Source organism: Lepeophtheirus salmonis, chromosome 3 (genome assembly GCF_016086655.4).
Source record: "Lepeophtheirus salmonis chromosome 3, UVic_Lsal_1.4, whole genome shotgun sequence".
NCBI lineage: Eukaryota > Metazoa > Arthropoda > Copepoda > Siphonostomatoida > Caligidae > Lepeophtheirus > Lepeophtheirus salmonis.
This window is the reverse complement of record NC_052133.2, coordinates 19,541,978-19,558,868: the sequence shown is the minus strand read 5'-3', so window position 1 is coordinate 19,558,868 and position 16,891 is coordinate 19,541,978. Positions and strand designations below refer to the sequence as shown.

At 26.3% G+C, this 16,891-nt stretch overlaps 1 protein-coding gene across 1 annotated transcript in view; it reads left to right on the top strand.

The window, feature by feature from the left end:
* Positions 1–201: 201 nt before the first annotated feature.
* The window catches only part of LOC121113978 (uncharacterized), a 34,750-nt gene continuing 18,060 nt past the window's right edge, over positions 202–16,891 (top strand). The window contains exon 1 of the mRNA XM_040707784.2: positions 202–461. Within this exon, the coding sequence (XP_040563718.1) occupies positions 401–461 (61 nt within the window). The 5' untranslated portion in view covers positions 202–400. The remainder of the gene's footprint in view (positions 462–16,891) is intronic.

Below are 16,891 nucleotides of genomic sequence, written 5' to 3'. Positions count from 1 at the left end.
CAACACAAAACGCATACTCCATTTCTTCTTTTCCCCTTTTGCTTCCCTCCCTCTCGTCAGCTTCTACCCTTTTTAAAATTTCAAAATGTTTCTTCTTTTTTTCTCTTTTTGAATTTCTCTCCTCTTTCGCGGGTAAAAAAAACCAAGTCCAAGAAGAGGATGAAAAATTATCATGCGACGATTTAGATATTATTAATAGACATTCATTTGAGTCTTGGCAGTTTGTTCAGTCAGTCAACTCAATGGGGACGGACACGTTCTTATCTCTCTCCTTTTTTTTATAAGTGTTGATTCGTCACTTATTAAACACACTTTACAAATATATCTTATCAGAAAATATTCCTTATAAAATAATATAAACGAAGTTCTTTGAACAATTATTATTAATCCACCATCAGCAATGAAGTTATATCCCATATCCCTACTTCTCCTCAGTCATTTTATAGTGTCAGGATTCACAGGTCAGTCTTATTAAGTCGAATAAATATCAAGAATTTTTAATCGTTGATAGGAAGCTTCGAGGTCATTAGAAAGAAATTCTTTTATAATCCTATCCGATGAATTATGCAAAATACTACTATAAATTTGTCTAAATTAAATTGCAAATCATAATTCTATTTTTTTTGGTATGTGTGCATACAAATCCTATTTTTTTTAGCCATATTATATCTATACAAAATGATTTTGATAGGCAAAAATTATGCATTCTTTACGCAATGATTGTTTTTCTAGTAGATTTTATGAATTATTTAAAAAAAAACCTAGGATTTCAGTCAATAATGTTAAGTCACTTTTTATACAAAAATATCCATATACCAAAATATTTGTTCAAACTTGTATAACTTTAGTTTTTTAGTGTAGATTTTGATTTATAAATATAGTATTCGAATATCTAATTTTCTTATCAAAAATGATCTTCATATATATTTTTGTATGTTATTTGTATTTTTGGTCCAAAAATGTTATAACTTATAAATTCTACTTTTATTGCTGTATTTAAATGGTGATTGTTTTTGGATAGACCTTATTTACATCCTTCTAAATATGTATATCGTATATTTAAATGTAGGTATATATATGTGATTATATGAGAAATAAGTTCAAATAAAATGCAAATTGAATAGCTGAAAAATAAGTGATAATGGATGTAATATGAACGAAATTAAATTAATTTCTCTAAAAATACTTTGATGACAAAAGTTATAAAGTTTTGTCTATATTTTGTGCATTTAATACCTCATGAAACCGATCACAAAGATGATGGGCACATCTAAATTTTGATTATAAAGTCAATAAAATTAGGACAAAACCGTTCTGGATTTTTTGGGGAATAGTCTACCGTTTGATCCTAAGGGTCACACTTTCTCTATTTATCTCATTTTTGTTGAACTTAACAAATTTTGAGCCATATTCAATTTTTTTATAAATAAGGATTCGTTTGAAAGGAAAAAAAATAATTAATGGCCTATTTTTCAATAAATTAACTCTCTTAAGGCTTGTAAAAATATTAATATAAGTGCTTAAGGATTTTCAAGATATTTGAGAAACTACATGATGATTCGTGTTAAAAAAAGTCTAAAATTTGTTTTTTATATTAGGGATTGACGATAAGGCTTTGTTTAATTTTTTTCATTGATACATGATCAACAACTTTTCAATATAATTATAATATTTAATAGTGATTAACATGTTATAAGTCATGGTCAAAAATATTAATTGAGTATATCAGAAAAAGAGGAAAACAGTTTAAAAAATGACCGATCTTGCCACTTCTAAAAAAATCCACAAACTTTATATGATAACATATATTACTTTCTAATTACCTAACACGTTTTGAACCCAAATGAATATACATTTGAACCCAATTTCATAGCAAAGTCTGATTAGATGATAACGTGTACTAATAGACAATTTGGCAAATACACTTGTATAATTTTTGTTTTTGGTGAGGGACTTACTCAGAAATTTCCTTTTAAATCCTAATTCACAACACATACTTTTTATTAGAAACTTCCCTTAAGTGGATACTTCGTTATGTACCCATTTAATCTTCTATCGAATAAGGACATATAATTAGGCATCAGTAATGGTATGATTACATCATTAGTACTCGTAAAGTCTGTCTCCTAGTAACAGGGGATTTTTTAAATTTCCTAGGACAGTGTGTCTCGAACTTTAAAATTTTATAATCGAAATTTATGTACCTTTTCAAATAAAGGAAAGTATGTTTTCAAATAAATAACAACCATTTCTTTATATAGAAATGGTTGTTCAATTTTTTTTTGTATAATATTTTTTGAAAAATTGTTTCATTTCAAAAGTTTTAAACAATGTTGTTACATGAAGATCTTTTGATTGTTACAAAAAGTACGTGAATCAATAAAAAAATATACTAGATTTAATTTTTTTAGAAACATTTATTTTCTATTAAAATAACAAGATTCAACATTTTTTTGTATCAAAAAACAAGTATAACTTTTTTTTTTTCATGAATTACACATTTATTATAACAAAGAAACGAGAACAATTTAAAAAGAAAAAACTAAGCAAGATTAATCATTTTCTAGGAATAAAATGAAATAGTTGAGGTGAAGAAATAATATTTCACATAGAGGGGCAAAAATAAACAAGTTGTACTGTGTTATAATCGCTGCTAAAGAAATTAGAAGTAATGATGTAAATATCATTAATATTAGGATGATTAATTTATGTAAACTTACAATAGTCAAAAACGTATACACATCAGTAATAAGTTCATCTATGTCAGAGTGTATTAATAATTATGTAGATTGTACCCCTATTCCCTACAAACTTTTTTATACTTTGAATACATAAATAGGTACATCTCAGTACTACTTATTATTAAAATTTCTGCCAAATTTAGAACAAAATATAATTTATACAACACACAAAAAATAATTTAAATTGAATTATTATTTATGCAAAAAAAAATAAAAATCAAAGTTATAAGATTCACTGAAATGATTAAATATAATATTTGGGGACATTCTTGAATATTAATCATTTTTATGCAGTCTATACATATTTTAATGCAGATTTGGTTCTTTAAGTATATGCGTGTACATATGCAAATCAACATAATTATATTGAGGAGCAAAAAAACAGCAGAGGAAAAAATAATTTATAAATATTATGTAGAATATATCATGGAACTTTGAATATTAAGGGCATTTTTCATTTTACAATATGAATCAATTTTTTGTATGTGTATAATAATCATAGATGAAAATAATATGATAATGGCTTTTTGTAGTTGGTATCTGGATGTTTGTTTTTATTTTCAAAAGGTGTACTCATTATATCTTTATGCTTGAAGAAAATTCATTTAGGTAGTAAGTAAGAACTAGAGCGTGAGAGATGAAAAGTAATATTGAGGATTTGTTGCAGAGTTATAAGAGTAAGACCTTGTTCAATGATGCCAGTATATATCATTGCTAGATACAGAGAGGAGTAGTTTTTTTTTTTTCATATCAGAGTTATTCGAAGCTAATTTAATGAAAAGTTACTTTTACCAAAAATTCTTTAAATTCTCTGGATGATCACGTTAATATTGAGATTTTTTAAGCATACAGGTAGATTATATTACTATTAACTAGGAAGTTAATAAATTTGAGGAAAATAAGGGCTGAATATACTGGGCCTAGCATTTGTAAAATCTCAATTTACAAATTTGAGCAAAGAATGGTATTCCTCATATTTTTTTTTAATTAAAAATTTTAATCTCAATATTTTTTTTTGCCTAAATTTACAACGGATATCGTTTTGAATCTCCTTATTTCCAAATAATTGCCAACAAAGAATGGCAAAGAACAAACATATGAGATTGTTAAATTTCTATGAGTATATCAAAAAGTGAAATAAAACTTGTACTTATTAGCCTTTAATTATCTCTGTGTAAAAAAATGAGCCCCGAGAACGTATTTAATACCTACAATGTTACATTTCTATGCTTCTGGCCTCACATTGAAAAAAAGAAGCATCCAAGAAATCAAAAGGAAAAACAAAGTAACGACTCTTAGCAAAATATATATAATTCACAAAAACCTCGATAAAAGTACTTAAATATACAAATAAATCCTAAACCAAGAATTATCTAAATAAATAAACAATGGGCTGTAATATCATTTAAAATAAGAATTTTTAAATGTCTTAGGGTGTATAATATCTCAGTTCACAAACGGAGATTTAATCAAGATGTTGTTGAATCTTTGTATGTAAGTCCATGATTTAATATCAAAGTACCTATATACTAATAAGCAATGCCTACATTAGTAAAAAGTAATTACTATGCTTTAAATATGTAGAAAGAAGGCTGGAGGGTAATTACAACACATTAAAATATACATAAGGTTTTATATCTTAATTTATATTAAGATAATTTGTGAAAATATGTAGATAATAGGATATGCTTTGTAAAAGACTCAGATTGATATACCAGCTGTTTGAGAATAATTAGTCAACATTTGTAAATTATTACTGATATATATATATATATATGTTGTTTTTTAATTCATACTAATTTTACTATTAAACATCGGAATTTTATAAAATTACTTTATTCATTATAGACCACAATTATCTGCAGAGTTAAATTTTTTTTTAAAAAGATTTAATTTTTAATAATGAAGATTGACATTAAAAAATCATTTTGAATTTATTTTTTCATTTAATATTTTCTTATAAAACACATAATAAATAAACAACGCAATGTTTCGGGAAAAATGTTCCAAAAATTTATATAATTGAGTCGATTATTTGACTAATTGTTATATATAATTAATATTTTATAGGCAAAAAAATTTACTCCAATTTAAATATTTACCGTATCCAATGAATTTTGTATGTACTTATTACAGATTCAGTCATCTAATTAACTTATTTAATATTTTTTCCAAATCATAAATCTCTTATTTCATTTAAGTTCTAGAGTTAATGGTGATAGGTTAATTAATTAACCTATCCCCTATCTCTTATTTGAGTCATAATCGATAAACAGTATTTCTAAATTTTTTTAGCTTTCCTAAATCATTGTAAATAATAGCCTTCAAATAAGATATTTTATTTGACTTTTACTTTAAGATATTTTCATTTTACTAATTTTTGTATGATAAGATACATTTTGTAGGGAATATATTTAAGATAACAAAATATATAGTTTAACTTTTGAATCATAAAATGTTTTTATCAATTGTTATTTCCTTTAATTTTTTTCTATGTAACTATTTACGCCAAAATATGTCACTGAACCATAATTATACTCTTAAACAAAGTTTTTAAAAAAGGTTAAAAAGAATAACTTAGTTTGTTTGAAAGTTTTAATGATCATTTCCGTATTTCACGGTTTACGGTTTGACATAGAGTGTTTCAAGTAATGAATTTTGAATGCAAAGTATTACATTTTTTAATTGAATCTCCTTTACTTCTTATAAATTCTAACACAAATACTTTCTCAGGGTTTTTAGGCACCCAAGAACAAATTTCAGTCATGTAAAACATAGAATGTAACAAAAACTTAGAGCAGATAGACATTAATACATGTCACCATTATACTATAAGCATTGACTTTTTATATTATCGGCGTTGGAGTAGATAAGAACATTTACCAAATATTCTTTGAAACCAGGATAATTTACTCTATAATTTGTTAATAACCAACTACAAATAAAATACTCTTCAAAAAAAATTGTATACCTAAAGGAAGTATATGATAAGTTTAGAATTGATATAGAAGATGGAGCAAACATATGATATACACAAGATATTACATGGATATGTCAGTCTCTGGGGTGAATAAACAGCCTTGAGTAGTAAGGGAAGGTTAATATAGGTAAGGGACACATATCTTTGAGGTTAGGGCTAAGAATAATCTTATTTTATATAACCCTATTTAATGTCATTATATTGGTACATAAAGGCAAATATAGTTTTCTCAAATTACATAGTTTGTATATGGTATTTTACCTACTGTGTATAAACATATAAGCCAATTTCCCTAATGACAAACCATGTGAATACTACCTAATAATCTAAATGGTTATGTCCTCTCCCTCTTCCCCCTCTTAACCAAACCATAGAGTATAAGTAATAACTATGTAAAATGGAATATACCATTAACTTTACGGTCTAAAAGGTACTAATACTAATATAACTAATATTAGGAATACAAAACGGATATCGATGGTATTATATGTAGTAATCGACAGCCACACCAGCTCACTAGAACGTGGCTGGTAAAAAACCAGTGGACTAGTACGGAATGGCCTATATCTACCTAGTTTAGCTACGTAATACCTTTCCTTAAATACTCTGTCTGTACGTATAGAAAGAATCCTGTACAAGTCTAAAAATTATCCAATGTTGGTGATATTATGTCACAGTTAATTTTTTACAGGGCTATTAAAAAATATTTGACTAGCCCTGTTGGCTAATGGATAATTTTAATGACCGTCGATATTTGCTTATATGTAAGTATAAATTGATGCCTATGACAACTGTTCCAACAAATACACGATTTATATTGATACATAACAAAGTTATTTTCTAGAGGGGGTTAGGGGGGGGGGTAGGGAGAATGAAAATATTTTTTATCGAGGCACCAGATCAATTAAATTGAATAAAAAAACTATTTTATGATTATGATGAAAAATAATTTTTATGTTGTTATAAGAACTAAGGAATATAAGTGAAGGTTTTTTTTACTATCAATAATTCTAATAGTTACATGAGAAATGATAAAATATTTTGTTATACATAGAAATACTGTAGATTTGACATTTTTTTTAAAGGGGAGTACTGCACTTAAGAAGTTTTTATGGTAAAGGCTAGTACAACCCTCCTTTGAAGTTTGGATCCACAGTGATTTTGATTTCAAAAGCTTATATTTTATTAATTACGGATATGATTACATACACATGTTTTGACTTTGTTTGATATACTCCTTATTATAGTTTAATGTAAGGCTTAAAAGTATTATAATTCTTATTTTAAAATTAACTGTAAGAAAATGATAACACTCTTTTGTCATTTCTGAGAGACATGGATGTTAATGATGAAAAATAAAATAATGTCTTGCTATTATTTTTGGCAATATGCTTGAAATCTCTGCGATAGAACAATTTTCATCTTTTGTTCCTAATCAGTATACAGTTAAATGAAAAAAAAAAATGTAAATCAAAAAGTAAAACTTGTTGATATAAAGATTTTTGGAGAATACTAGTTAGTTCTTCGATTCTTTTAAGAAAATGTTCGCCTATCTATAAATATTTTTTTAGTATATAATAAGCTTTCATATAGGTAAATATGTCTATAAATGGATTTTAGGGAAACGAAAGCAAAGTTAAATCTGTGTATTAACTGACCTATTTACATAATTGTCTGACTTAATAGCCAACAACAGTACAGTGCTTTTTTTCTTTTACATTAAGGATGAAATTAGGATGTCATGGTCCAAGGCACGAATGCAGGATTATAATACCATCTTCACTTTTACTTCAGTCAAAAAGGAAAAAAAAAAGTCTTTTTTTGATGTCATCTATTTTTATTGAAGCAAAAAATGTTATCTTTATTTCACAAAAATTTCAATTATTACCAAACTATTCCATGACATAAGTTGGAATATTTCAAATCATTTTATTAGTAGTCCAACTAATATGTAGTTTGAGTTTATAGTAAATTATGCCTAACATAAAGTTATATCCAATCGACATTAATGCAATTTTTATTTTAAAGAATAAGTTTTACTTCAAAGGGAATTGTCTTTTTTTATGATAACACTCACAATTAGTTTTATTCATTTTGCTTCCTAGAGCTCGCACTAATTTTTTTAGGGAAACACATTTTTTTCACATTTCTACATATTTTTTCCTTGTTTGTAAAAATATTATTGAATACCTCCAACAAATAATACTGAAGAAAATATGTGCAAACATATGATAAATTGGTTCAATGGTTTACCAATCTATCTCTATTGTGTTGGAGGTAGATATGAAATATTAAGCTGGATACGGTGATAACTTCTCTGGTTTTCTTTTGTTATCGGAATATATTTAATCAGGTATATTCAAAAAAAACATAACTCAAAGCTAAAAATAGGAGCGAAGTACCACCATTCTTACACATTTTGTACTTACCTATTATCAGACCTCTTTTCAAAGAATGATATATCTAGCACATGTCGAAAGGGAAATATAAATCATATATAATTTTTAAAGTAATTTTCTTGACGTGCTAACGGCGATTCTATATATCAATGGTTTTCTATTATCTTATTCTCGAATAGTTATACAGTTAATTTTTCACTTTCCATAAGTTTAAAATCATTTTTGAGATTACAAATGTAAAGAAATACAAGTCATATCAGACATCATAGTTATATACTTTGGTAACAAACAAAAGATTCATTTCCTTCGCCAAACTCCTTAAAAAACCAAGATAGGACTCCTCTTTCCCTTATTACATAGTACAAGAGACTATAGAAAATGAAATTATTTTTCCTCTTCATTATTCTAACTATTAGTAATAGCCTACACAAGGAATTAATTAGTAATAACCAGATAATAGGTCTCAAATACTTAAACAAAACTTAAATTTCAATTTGGTACTCTAACAACCTCACAATGACCCTTGAATGTACTCCAGAGATCTTAGCCCAGTCTCTAATTGCAACTTTTCAAACACTAGATAAGCTTAAAAATGAATCAGGCCTAAGAGTCAATTTTGGCAAAATGGAGGTCCTTACGTCTAATGAGCCAGTATTTAAAACTAACCTGAAGGTTTTGCAATTTTCATTTCTGTTGGGCTTAGAGATCGACAGTCTTAGGAGGGAGGCTGCTATAGACAGAAACGCTACACAAGTCAAATCAAAATTAGACAATTTGAATAATTTTTACTCATTCCTACAGCTGCAAAAAAGAAGAAAGAAATACAATTGAATGTACACTTATGTAAACTATATGTAAAGTAGAGAATACTTAAAAAATGTCGAAGTCAAAAGATAACTTTGAATTGTTTGAACCTACATTCTTTTCAAGATATTTCAATCGTATTTATGTCTAGAACATATTCTTATAAAATTATTTAGATCTTTTTTCGTATAACATTCAGTATTGACTTTACCATAAGTATTAAATTTATCTCGGATCTGCAGATGTAAAACTGATCAGGTCAGGTTTCTGAGTAATTTGAACTTAAAATTAATTCAATATTAATATTTTTCAGGGTCCTTTTTCACTTGATACACAATCTTAAAATCAAAAAATGCAAAAAATTATTTAGTCATAAGAGCTATAAGCAAATAAATATGATCAGATTTTAGATCCAAAGATATATTAAATATCAAAGTTGTTGTGAAAATTCTCCCTTTTGTAATCAAAAGGGATTTACAGAAGGATTAATATTGGTTCTATTGGGAGTATTTATTAAACTATAGATCATCATTTTGCAGATTTTGGAGAAGAAAAGTTATTTAACAATAGATTGATAGGATTTATCAGCATGTATCTAAATATTTACAGGCGTTAACGAACGTAAATAATCATTTAAACTTGAATAAAGTTATTTACTTCTTACCTTTTCTAACAAACTACACATAACATTCCAAGAAAACTAAAATATCGAAGTAAAACATTTTTTTTTCATAAAACAGTATAATTCCTGGGAAAGTTGTTGAATGAAGATTGGTTCAACATTAAAAAAAACTTGGCATTGAGAATATTAGATTAACCATAATGTTTATTCTCTCCACATTAGCCTATAAATAAAATGATTAAATTTGTTAAATTTTTATAATGTTTGATACATTTGTATGTTTAGAGTTGAATAAATATTATAGAGCATATTTTCGAAATTATGATACAATAAGCCTAAAAATATTACTTTTGATGAATTGTTATATACCTATTTTGCTTAAGTGCATATTATATCGTGTAAAATCTAGATTATAGCCTCCAAAAAGATTTCTCAGCATGTTTTTAAAAAGGGTTCCAACTCTCCAATGACAAATTTTCAATTTTTTTAATATTAGTAACGTTATATTTTGTATATAAACAGCACAATTTTGTGTGATAATTTAAATTTTTAGATATTTTTTTTTATTGAACAATAAGAACAAAATGTAATTATTAATAAAAGTTTTCTTTTAATAATATTAATTTGAAATCTATTTAATCATTTTATAGAAATATATTCACATCTTTTGTGATTCGTTCTTCAGTATGGAGACTTCATTTAAAAAGACTTTTTGTCTTGAAATATCCGACTTGATAAATATTTAATAAAAATGAAGTGTAACTTTTCAGAATAAATACAAGTTGTATTATCACAATTATAGGAATACAAGGATTATATTATCCAGTACATTTATGAATATTAACTAGAAATTTCACAAAAATTATATCAACTAACAAATAGTCTTGATAAAATCAAAATTTATTTTCAGATGATTTGTATATCTCACAAAAAAGTTGTTAAGTAAGGTAGAAAATCTTTTTTAGTCATTTTAGCTTTTGAATGAATTTCGATCTTTAAAATTTTTATTTGTCAGGATTTATTGTAATATGTATCAGTACAAAGACGTCTTATTTTATGTATGGCATATTATGTCAAATTGTAAGTTTTTTTGTTCATAAATGATACAAAAATTTCTAAAAAATATTATGAAAGTTATTACATTCAAAGGTGATGTAACATAAAATTCGTTGGATATTATTTTTTTCAACATAATGTTAGAATGTGTGTAAGAACAGAAAGGGAGATTTGGAAAATGATAGCTTTGACTAAATATAGTTTTTTTTTCAAAAAGTTATTTGGTGTCAATGAAAATATTACTGTTACTTAAATACAATAGAAGATAACTTTCTAACAAATCAATGCACACTCACACGTAGCTACTCACTTAATACTTCGATGTTCCCTCCTCATAAAGAAAAAAAAAATACAAATAAAAGCTGGATATTTAAAAAATATATATGATTTGATGAGTCGGGGGAGGGAGTACTTTGGCTCATTCCTGAATCTCATGTAGAGGCACAGTCATTTGTTAAATTTTTTTATAAAATATTTAATTTTTCTTTTTTTCTATTTCTTTTTGAAGATAATTGGAACTAAACTCCTGGGAAATTAAATTAATTAAATAATCCCTTTTTTTTAATACTGTACTGGTATATGATATACATCAGGGATCACAATTATAAGTATAAAGAGTTTTTCCTTAGGACGGTTTCAATTTTTTTTCCGTTTGGGGAAAAACAACGCTATATTTATTTTCTTCTTTTGACATTTCGAAACTTCAATAGTATATATTTAATCATGGAGCGATATAAACTTGATCAGCAATTGCAAATTATCCAAATTTATTATCAAAAAAATTGTTATAAATAATAAATGATTTTCATCGCAAAATCATCTTCAGTGATGCACCTCATTTTTGGCTCAATGGCTTTGGTACAAATGCATTATTGGTCAGGCAGTAATGCACAAGTGTTTCATGAGACATCATTACATCCAGAAAAAAATACTATTTGGATTGGACTTCATGTTGGAGGGATGCTTGGGCCATATTTTTTCGAGGATGATGATAACCACCACGTTACTGGGAATGGAAATTGCTGTCGCACCATGATCACTTATTATTATTTTTTTTTGCTCCGATTGCATGGGTTGAACTTGAAAAACAAGTGCTTTTAACAAGACGATCCCACTACAAACATTACAGTCGATTTATTGCAAAGCAAATTGGATGAGTGCATTATTTCAAGAAATATACCAGTTGATTGGCAGCCTTAATTGTGCAATTTAACACATTTACATCATATTCTTTGGGGTCACGTGAAGTCATTGTTCTACAACAATATGCTGGTGACGTTAAAAGAGCTGAAACATAAAATTGCTGCAATATTGGTAATTTTATTAGAAAATGTAGTTTTAAATTGGGTTCAGTGATTGGACTTCTGTAAACGTGCTCGTGGGGGTCATACTAGAGAAGTCGATTTTCATACATAAAGGTATATCTTTACAATGTGCACTAAAAAAATTAATTTGACAAAATTTTTAACCGTTTGTGTTTTTTTCGAAAAAGTTTAAATTTTTAAAGGGGAACTCCTTTGATATTAGTTGAGCCCTAATAACTGTCCACCCAAATGTAAAAATATAGCTGGATACCTTATACTATGTTGTTCTTTTTTTAAATTATTATTATTCTAAATCTTTTATTGCCATAAAGGTGAAAAACTTTCACCTTTAACTTGATGTAAAACAATTATAATAAATGAATAATTATAAAATAAGAAACAGAACAATTATGGTTATATTAAAAGTGGAAACACAATAGTAATTTAAAACGTCAATACTTTAAAAACTTCAAAGACTCCTGTGTGAGATAATAATAATAAAAAAAAACACAAGCAACAAACAATAGGAAGCGCACGAGAAGCCTAGCGCGCGTGTGTTGTGTAAAATAAATATTAATATAAAAATTAATCAGACGACCTAACATGCGATGTGCATCAAATAAGTGTCATCATGTTAATATAATTTTCTAATGTGTTTACTAAGAGTGGCGTGGGACAGCTGCTTCTCTGTTTATGTTCATAAATTAATAGTAGGAATTTTACAGCATGTACAGTACTTCTCCAGTCTTATTATTTGTAAATAATGACCCAGTAGCTAATTTATAGTAAAATCACTTTTGTTTTGAGTTTGTTCTTAAATTACAAATGAACTTGTCTAAAATTTTAAAAGCAAGGTCTAAGGTTGCTCAAAATTAATTCATTAATACTAAATCGAAACATGGGAATCATTAAAACACATTTATAAACACGTAATTCTGGATCTGGAATCCATCCACAAACTATCCCTGGAAAAGGGTCAAGTTAGGTTTGTGTAGTTGTTTCCTTCATTGAGAGATAACGACAACTATTCATGCAAAATCAAAAGATTGGCGTCATCATTCTGTATCATACACATGCCACTAAGGATGTTATTACAGTCCATAAAATTTTAAACCAAAAGATAAACCCATCGTTATCATTCTGGATACTAAACAAAGGCAATTTCCTCCATGAAACGAGACTCTCTGATCATAACACCATCTACCTCCCAACAAAACCCAATATAAAGATGTTCAAGGTTATTTTTTATCATAGATTGACTTGTCCTTGTAATTCTATAGCTCTATGCTTTCCTCAGGGAAGTGAGGGTCACCTCAAGCGATTTCTAGCTAATTCTTAGTTTGTTTGACATATATATTAATAAATTATTTACATTTTGTTAATTTTGGCACTTTTACGTTATTTTTAAATTTTAATAGTCTTATTTTAAAAGTATTTCTTTTACTAACAATTATAATATTTATATTTTATAAATAATAACAATAAGTCGATCTTTATTGGATTTGATTAAATAGTTAGAAAAACAATACTTACTCAAACAAACCAACTAATTAAGTATGTTAATTATATCCGAGTTGGGACAATGTAAAGTTATTGCAGAGACACCCATTGAATCGTTCTGCCTTTAGCCAATTTTATGAGCATAGAAAAAGTTAAGTATGAGCAACAATATTATATCCGAGATAAACATTAGGCCTATAATATATTGTATTACATACCTATGTCTATATATTTTTATGCTCAAACTTTTGGTTCTTTTCTATTTCTAATTGATGCGTTTTTGCTGTTGTTGTATAAATGAGGAAACTTTCTTGGAAATTTATACTCATTGTTTATTATGGCACATATCCTCACGCTTGCCCATACGTACATATCTAGTTTCAAAACAAACATGTAAAAAGAGAATAAAAAAATGTTCCACATAATATTAGGTTTCAGACATAATAATATACATCGTCAAATGATTGATTTTCGTTCATTTTCTATGTTGGTGTGTAAATACAAATTTATGTATTTGAGTGAAAAGTGTGATGGATTAGTTTGTATATTGATATATATGTATAGTTAAAATCTTTGATTTACTTAATTCAGTATTTTTACCCCTGAAAATAGTAAAAAAAAAACCCTTTCTTTTCATTCAATAAAATACATAAAATGGGACATATATCATATAAAAACATCGTTTTTTACCATCTTTAGTTAGTATATTTTACCTTTTGTATTCCACTATATTTTGTTTGTTTGTTTTTCTCTTAAAATATAGATATTTTACTTTAAAAAAATAGATATTAATATACATATGTATTTCCTCGAAGCTTTCATTTCTGTATTTTTTAAAACTGGTCCATCTTTTAGCATTGTAGATACATATAAAATGATTCATTTTCATATAATGTACGTCTTTTTAACATATTTTTCTCTTAAATATATGCTTTTACTTGTATTACGCCATATGTGGTGTGTCAACATAACAATAGTCTTGCAACAAAATCAAAGCGAGGAAAAATTCCAATTTTAATTTGAGTCAATGATTGGCTTGGTATTCAAGTTTGTGGGATATGTTTTGTTAGGATTTTTTCCACAAAAATTAATGTTTGAAATAAAATTTTTTTTGTTAATAGCTGTGGATTTTTGAAACTTTTTGTGAATAGCAATGGGTTTTTTAAATTTTATTCCAAAAAAATATTTTTTTTTGAGAGTAGCTCTGAGTTTTTGAAATTTTTTGTGATAAGATATGGATTTTTGAAATTTTATTCCAAAAAAATTAACTTTTTGTGAATGAGTGTGAATTTTTAATTTTTTCGAAAAAAATTAATATTTGATAATTCATTTTCTTTTTTAGAAATTAATATTTGATATTTTATTTTCTTTTTTAAATTTTTTTTGTGAACTACTGCGGGTTTTTGAATTTGTTTATAAAATAACTATCGATTTTTGAAATTTTTGGATTTTTTTCTAAAAAATATAATATAAAATATATGTGTTATATTGTCCGGCGGACGCTTCTAAACAAAGGCTTTTAATTCCCAAACTTATCCTTAGATTTATTCTCCATAATTCATCAACACATTATCACGTATTTATGTTATACTAAAATCATATTTAATCAAGACTGAAATAATAATTACATATAACAGCTTTAGAAAATAAAAACATTTTCCCATTCTTATAAATTGAAGGATGCAGAACTGAACCGGAGGAGACTGCAGTCTTCAGTCTTAAATAAGAAGCTAACCAACTATATGTTGTGAGAATATCCAAGAATTTTAGCAATAGTTACAAACCTTTATTTGATTAAAAACCCTCAAATTGGCTCTGATATGGAATTATAAATATAATATGTTAATTTTTTCTTTTTTTATTGAGAATATCAATTTTAATTTATTTAAATGCCTTTTACGTCACTTTCAAAGTTTTAAGTTGAATAATTTGCTTATGGAAATCTATGATATTTTGTTCACAAATACTCTTTTAGTTCACACTCAATTTTTAGAAAAATAATTATAGCTTGCTTTTGTGTAAACCCACAACATTTTTTAAATGGAGGAAATTATTATTTTTTTATTTCGTTAACACTAAAAACAAAACAAAAATTATATTTATATTTAAAAAAATCAGACATTTCTGGTCACTAAATAGTTAAATGGGTTTAATTGATTTCAAAATCACTGCAGTTGTACAGTACATTTTAAGATATAATTAATTTACAAAGAATAATTTTTTATTGAAATCTATATATCTTTAACATAATATATATTTCATGTCGTATTTTAAGATTTTACTAAAATAAGTCCTACTGACATACACTTACGATATTTTCAAAAAGTCCTTCTGATTTTGAAGATACTTTTTTTAATGTTCCTTTAAGAGACCTTTTTAATTTTAATCCACGGTATATTTTTCAATATAAATTTTATTTGGAGGCTAAAAGTTTGTATTAGCATTGTAGGAAAGCTTTTAATACTGATTCTTGAAAAGATCATATGATATATCTATAAATCTAAATTACAAAATAGTCTTTTATGGCCTGTTTTAATAGGTTCTTTTAAAAAGTTATAGTAGAATCAGAAACTACTAGTGAGTGTCAGTTTTATAAAAATAACGTCACATACTGATGTAACTATAATCATGCAACTTTTTATTGATTTTATTTATATCTTCTTCTCTTGTACCTATGATATTGATATCGCGTGTAAATTTTTAAAAGTTGGCAAAAGAAGCTTTGTTTGTTAATTTTCAAACAAAGTTTCATAATTATTGTTTAATTCCCTAGGAGATAAGATCTAAGTATAAGATAATCCCTAGTGTATGTACACATGAATGACGGAGACTAACACGAAAGATTTGTTGGAGAGTTATACATGAAGGTTTTCTTTTTACTCAAAATAGAATTGAAGACTGACATTGGAGTAATTTATGTCAATTCCTTTTGTAAAAACAAAATTATAATTATGTTTATTTCCTTCGTGTTATTATAGCAATGATTAATAAATATAACACTTCACTAAAAAGCTATTTAATGAAAAACAAAACTTTTTATGTAATGAAAAAAATAAATAAAAATAACTTTGATCATAGTTAAATATTCTAAATTGGTGGTTTTTTTTTATTATGGGCTTTATTTCACAAAAATATATATTAAACATTATGAAAATTTAAAAAAATAAGAGGGAATGCAAAAATAAATAAATAAAAATTCCAGTTTTGAATTCTTCCCTTCAAATATAGCTCACTATCCCATTTATTTCTTTGTAACATAAAACACTGAACTTTTTTCCATGAAAAATAAGTATACATTGAGAGAGCCTAAAAAAACACGTAATGGTCACAATCATTAATACAGATACAACCGAGCAATATACACAACTCAGCCACAACTAAAAAACTAGATTTAAAGAACCTTCATAATCATAATAATAAAAGACCGAAAAAAACACTTCTCTTATAATTCTTTACTTTTCAAGAATCTATCTATTATGGGGTCT